The sequence below is a fragment of the Gymnoscopelus microlampas genome (genome assembly GCF_963454915.1).
Source record: "Gymnoscopelus microlampas genome assembly, chromosome: 3".
In the NCBI taxonomy this organism is placed as follows: Eukaryota; Metazoa; Chordata; class Actinopteri; order Myctophiformes; family Myctophidae; genus Gymnoscopelus; species Gymnoscopelus microlampas.
Window position 1 is genome coordinate 37807277 of NC_139940.1, and position 6464 is coordinate 37813740.

Consider the following 6464-nt stretch of genomic DNA (forward strand, 5'->3'; position numbering starts at 1 on the left):
AGCAGAACAAAATGACATCAACTAAAATAGAATAATTCATATAAATTACTGTACTCATACTGTACATTTAAATTACTCAACAATATTACAAATAAACAAGAGGTTTGATAACTAAAACACCTACTGTGAACAATTTGTTACAAGGCTAAATTACAATGTTTCTTTACAGATTACGTACCAGCTCTTCACTGACAAGTATATAGATAGAATTACTTATGAAACTGAACGCAGGTTATTAATATAAGAATAAGACTGCTATCACCTATAGAAATGTAGGTGATATATAAAATATAAAACAAAACAATACAGGGTATTTACAGAACATGAATGCACATGAAGGTGCCAGGGGTCAAGGAATACAATAGATGTAGAGGTGCCAGCTCACTCCTGTGTGAGGGCGTAAAATGCAGTTGTTTTAATCTCATGGCCAATTATGTTACAGATAATGTCATTCATCTCCTATAGATTGTTTCAAAATAATGACATTAAACAGCGGATGGCTTTTCTACTGGACAAAGGGATACTGAGGAGTCATCAGCCCAAAGCCTAAATGCTGCATATACAGGCGCCTCAAACTCTGTTTGAAATGTGTGCAAATGGGTCAGTGTGTTTGACGTGACGCTGTAGAAAGACAGGATACCTGCTGGCCAGTCCAGATACAATCCCAGTCGATTGGAGTACACAGCAGGGACAGGTATGATTGTGTTCTGCCTGTTGTGCCATGCCATGTAGTTGTCATCGGCACAGCGGATGCTCCAAGAATGCTCGTTGCGTCCGAGGAGAGAACGGAATTCTCCTCCTTTTCGGGGAATCCTTTTGTACGCCACCCCTACATAGGCAGCTAAGTCTCCTGCATGCCTGCTCCACTCTATCTCCCAGTAGCAACGCCCACTCAAGCTCTCTTTGCACAGAACCATCGCACAGCTTTCAAATCTCTCGGGATGATCTGGGTAGTCTTGTAGCTCTCCTTTCATCACCGTTTTCAGGTCTTCACTCAGTGTCAGCTCTTTGTGTACGGTATTTGCATCCAAGGTTAGGTCACAAACAACTGAGAAGAAAGATGATAATGTGAATACTGTATGTTAAACCGACCTGAAGGCTGAGCCAAATTGTTGATTTTAGTTCAAAGAATGTAATATTACTCACAAATAACACATCACATGTTTTGGGGCATGTTTTAGTGTTATACGGTACAAATATAACAGGTAATATTAATAAATAAACTTAAATAGTATTACATAATACAAATGTCCAAATAATTACACACCCTTAATTAAATAGTAATGTGGTCTTTGTTGTGGCATTAGGGATAATAATAATAATATTAATAATATTATATAATAATTCTCTGGAGAAACTAAATCTGTCACTAAAAAGGTAAACCAAAACTTGTCTCATTATGCATCTATTTGATAGCCATGTGGTTATGCCACTTTAGTTTTTATGTAGCCCTATGCCTGAATATGCTATATTGGGCCACCTCAATATTATGACCTCTGTTTCACCATTAAAAAGTATAATCTCAGAAAGAAATATGACAAAACAGCACTCTGAATAATTCTGGTGGTTGGATAATGTTTTTGTAATTGGGTCTCATTCAAATTACTTAGAATGCTCAGGTAATTACTACTTATGTAAGTCCAAAGGTTACTTACAATTTTTCAGACCAGATTTTAGCCAGCAGTCGGCATCGTGGTCAACCCTAGAAAAATGACATTTATCAAATAACACAGGTTAATAACAATGTACAATGAACATAACCTGGAAAGTGTGACATACATATCATGACCTCAAGGACCTCAATGGAAACAAGTCCACTGGACTTTTGTGTGTGATCCTTTTAGACTAAGTGTATGACTGTACTCGTGCTGTTTGCATTTCTGTCTAATGAAATATTCAATCAATTCAATCAATCAATCAATGACGCTTCTACCTGAGTTTCTCGAGTTTGTTCATTGGGTCTTCCTTCAACTTGGATAGCAGCCTTACGCCTGATTTTCCGGGGTGGTTATAGCTTAGATCCAGCTCTTTCAAAGATGAAGGGTTTGACTCTATGGCTGATGCCAGAGCATCGCAGCCTTCCCTTGTAATGCCACAGAATGACAATCTACAAAAAGAACAGTTTCATTCAACAACTAGGCTTTGTTTGGAAGTGATACAAATCCTTAAGTAAAATGATGGTGAAAGAAATTCAGAAAGACAAGACCTTAGACACTCCAGTGTGCATTGTGGTTGTGACAGTCCACCACAAAGCACCTTGACACCAAAGTCCAGCATGTCATTGTCACTCAAATCCAGGACTCTCAATTTTGAGGAAATCAAACTGAGAACTGGGACCAGAGCATCACAGCATTTTCCACTGATGCTACAACGATTCAGCCTAGCAAAAACAACACACATTATACATAAACTATGATTTGAATACTTAATATACTCATAACATGATATACCAGGGAAACTCAATTCACCTTAGGGACTCCAATTTACAATGTGTATTCTTCAGTCCAATGCAGAGTTTCTTGATTCCTGTCTCCTGTAGGTCATTGTCGCTCAAATCCAGCACTTTTAACTGTGATGCATTTGAACTCAGGGCAGGGGTAAGAATTTCACAGCATCTTTCTGAGAGACTGCAGGCATCCAATCTAAATCAACAGATGGGACAAAATAATATATGCATGAAGTACAGTATTATACGTTTAATAAGCAACATATCAGCTGCTTATTAAACAGAAAAAAATTAAAGACGCAAACATGTACACGTGCAAGTACTGTACTTACAAAGCTGCTTTCGAGGCTTTGACTACTGGCAGCAGTCTCTGGAGGCCTGCCTCTGACCTGGAGTATTTCTTTAGATCAAAGACCTCCAACTCCTCTTCTGAGGACAGCAGCACAAAGACTAGTGCTGACCACTGTGCAGATGAAAGGTCTTTGTCAGAGAGACCCGAGTTCAAGAAGGCTTGAATCTCCTCCACTAGCGAATGGTCATTAAGTTCACCAAGGCAGTGAAACAGATTGATGCATCTCTCTGCAGAAGGCGTTTCCCTGATCTTCTCCTTAATGTATTCAGTTGTCTCTTGACTGACCCCAAGCTTGCTAATGTGCTGTCTCAATAGGCCTTGGAGGAGATTTTGAGTGGTGTCCACGGAAAAACCAACGAGGAAACGGAGGAAAAGGTCTAGATGCCCTGTGTCACTTCTTAATGCTTTGTCCACAGCACTCTTGTACAGGAGACTTGCTGATGCATGCTCAACCGGTGCGGCTACTGAGTCATGTCCCTCCCCTGCCATCAGATTAACACTGTCCTGGACGAAGACGAGGAAAACGTACAAAGCAGCCAGAAACTCTTGAATGCTCAGATGCACAAAGCAATACATTTTCTCCTGGTACAGCCCTTTCTCTTCCCGAAAGATCTGCGTGCAGATGCCGGAATACACCGAGGCAGTTTTAACATCAATGCCACAGCCCTTCAGATCGCTCTCATAGAAAAGCAGGTGGCCTGTTTCCAGTTGTTGATAGGCCAGTTTCCCCAGCAAGAGAATGACTTGATCCTTATCTTGCTGAGGGTACTTTTGATCCATCAGTGTCAGCTGGAATATCAAGAAGTGTACGTACATTTGCGTCAGTGTCTTGGGCATCTCCCACGTCTTCACTTCGATCAAGGTCTTGGACACCTCTCCTATTTTCACTTCAAAGACATTTTTTGATGTGACTCCAGTTTTTTCTTCAGCCAAAGTGTTGGGCATCTTCCCTATCTTCACGTCAACCATGGTCTTGGGAATGTCACCTTCACCCACCTCCTTGAGTGTCCTCCGTCTCTTCACTTCAGGTTGTGATTCTTCACTCATCTTGGCTTCAGTCAGAATGTTCTCCAGGACTGTTGCAGAGATGAAACAGAACACTGGTATGTGGCACATGATGTGCAGGCTCCTGGTTGTCTTAATATGTGCAACAATTTGGTTGGCCAACGTCTGATCTTCCAGTCTTTTTCTGAAGAATTCCTCTTTCTGGGGGTCTTTGAAACCTCGGACTTCGGTCACCCGGTCCACACACTCAGAAGGGATCTTATTCGCTGCCGCGGGCCGAGATGTTATCCAGATGTGGGCAGAAGGCAGCAGGTTACCTTGAATAAGGTTTGTCAGCAGGGCATCCACAGTCGTTGGCTGTGTGATGTCACAGCAGATCTCATTGCTGCCGAAGTGTAGGGAAAATCGGCTTTCGTCTAAACCATCAAAGACAAGTACAACATTGTACTTGCTGAAGTCTACAATGCCTGCTTCTTTGACCTCTACAAAGAAGTGTTGTATGAGTTCTAACAAACTGTACAGTTTGTCTTTCATCAAATTCAGCTCACGAAAAGGAAATGGAAATATGAGGTCAATGGTCTTATTTACTATTCCTTCTGCCCAATCAAGGATATACTTCTGGGAACAGACTGTTTTCCCAATGCCGGCAATGCCCTTTGTCAGAACAGTTCTGATTTGTTGTTTGTCTTGTCCTGGCTTGAAGATGTCCTTACTTTTGATCACAGCATCTTGTGTCTTCCATGAAGCAGACTCCATCTGTCTAACTTCATGTTCGTTGTTGACCTCGCCACATCCACTCTCTGTGATGTAGAGTTCGGTGTAGATCTTTTTCAAAGAATTTGGGTTTCCCTGCTTGGCTATTCCTTCAAAAAGATTCTGGCTCTTCCTCTTTAAGTTGGGTTTTAGTTTACTTTGACAGACGGAGAGTTCTCCTAAAAGACCTAAAATATATACAAAATAATATACATATACAATGAATATACGCTGTACAGTGAAGTTGTAAATTATAAGAAATAAAGGGTTGTCAGACTGTTTTGAGATTTCAAGAATCTTTTCTTGCCTTGTGACATTTCATTAAACTTATTTTACTTTCTTGGTAAATGATTCATAACATTCTTTGCAAATGTTGACGAGAAATGTCAATAAAGTAATAAATGTTTCTTTACTAGATAATCTGAGCCAGAGGTCTTTACAAAGTGGGGGCATGATGAATAAAATCTAAGAAAATATGAAACAATATATCACATCAAAACTATTCATACAGTTGACGCTTCATTCATACAGGTTGAAGCCTCGTTCTGTGTGGATTTACTCATGTATAATATGTATATTTTGTGTGAATTAACGGCATGAAAAAAACTAAACGCCCACAGTGTGTAAAGACCTTTAGTCTGAGCCATAAAGAGATCATACGTTTCTCCAGCAAGTTGGCAAGCTCCTCTCTTTTAATGGCCCTGAGGATGTGTAAAGCGATCTTTAGTGCCCCATCTTTGGCCGCCTTTTCATTCCTATCAGTGTCCATCGTTTGCTGTTCATCGGGATCTTCTATGTAATCTGGACTCATAAGCCTCTGGAACTTCTCGATTTCATTCTTCATGAAAGCAAGAGCTTCATCCTCAAACGACTGAAAAATTATATTAATCAGTATAGTATATTAATCAAAGCATTTACTTATACAAGTAAACAGTTGTACAGTATTATAAACAAACAAAACAACTGACAAAAATGTAAATAAAGATAAATAGAAAACACAAACAGCATACCTTAAATGTGAGAGAAAGGTCAGTTTGTTCATTCTGAGATGCAGTATCTTTAGTGCCCGATTGTGCAAAGTCCAGTGGTCCTCTGAGATTGAATGTGAGACAAAGAGACAAAATATGTAAAAATACAAAGCAAAATACAAAACAAAATGAAACCACATGAAACAATATATATTTACAACATGTAACTTTCCTCTTCTACCCCGGATTTGAACCCGGTTTCCTACGCAAGAGCTGAAATCTTTACCATTGAGCTAATACAGAGCCGGTCTGCTTGCTGGGGGAATAAATTGGATTTCGACCATCAGGTCAAAATTTGGGTCAGATCCTGTGTCTAGGTGAGACATGACCTTTGACACGATCTAAATGTCTCAATAGAAGAGCAGGGAGACAAAATACAACCACCCCCAGTTGTATTGTATTAACCCATTAAGACCTGAGGCGATTCTAGAAATGTCTTCTAAATCCTAACAATTTTTTGAAAAAAATCCCCAATTTCTTTTTTCACGATTTTTCAAAAATAGCAGATCTACAAGCTCATAGCGCAGTGCCGCGCTATGAGCTTGTATATCTGCTATTTTTGAATAGCCAAAGAAATCTAAAGTGACACAGATGTGTTCCATACTCTACCATACAGATTGGACAAAATGACATTTTATTCATAAAGAAAGTTACATAGTGAGGCTTTAATGAATATTAGGAAATGTGAAACATTGTGAAAGATATTTTACAAATACTGTACTTCATCAAAGATGAACGGTGAAAAGGATTTCAAGACGTACTGTTTATTTGTTAGAACATCATCTGGTGAATATACATTTTTATATGTATTTTAGTTTTACCTTTCCGTGTTGAATAAAGGGGGATGATTCATGGACCAGTCACTCTTTGCAGAGCCACA

The 6464-nt window shown here is 39.5% G+C and overlaps 1 protein-coding gene across 3 annotated transcripts in view; it reads right to left on the minus strand.

Moving 5' to 3' along the window:
* Nucleotides 1-256: 256 nt before the first annotated feature.
* Nucleotides 257-6464, minus strand: part of LOC311042184 (NACHT, LRR and PYD domains-containing protein 3-like) — a 15700-nt gene continuing 9492 nt past the window's right edge. For all 3 annotated transcript variants that reach the window (XM_084052758.1, XM_084052757.1, XM_084052756.1), the window contains exons 12-20: nt 6406-6464; nt 5567-5648; nt 5217-5427; nt 2779-4744; nt 2469-2642; nt 2207-2380; nt 1934-2107; nt 1656-1702; nt 257-1048 (exon numbers count right to left, since the gene is read on the minus strand). The exon at nt 6406-6464 is cut by the window's right edge. In XM_084052758.1, the coding sequence (XP_083908884.1) occupies nt 486-1048; nt 1656-1702; nt 1934-2107; nt 2207-2380; nt 2469-2642; nt 2779-4744; nt 5217-5427; nt 5567-5648; nt 6406-6464 (3450 nt within the window). In that variant the 3' untranslated portion in view covers nt 257-485. The remainder of the gene's footprint in view (nt 1049-1655; nt 1703-1933; nt 2108-2206; nt 2381-2468; nt 2643-2778; nt 4745-5216; nt 5428-5566; nt 5649-6405) is intronic.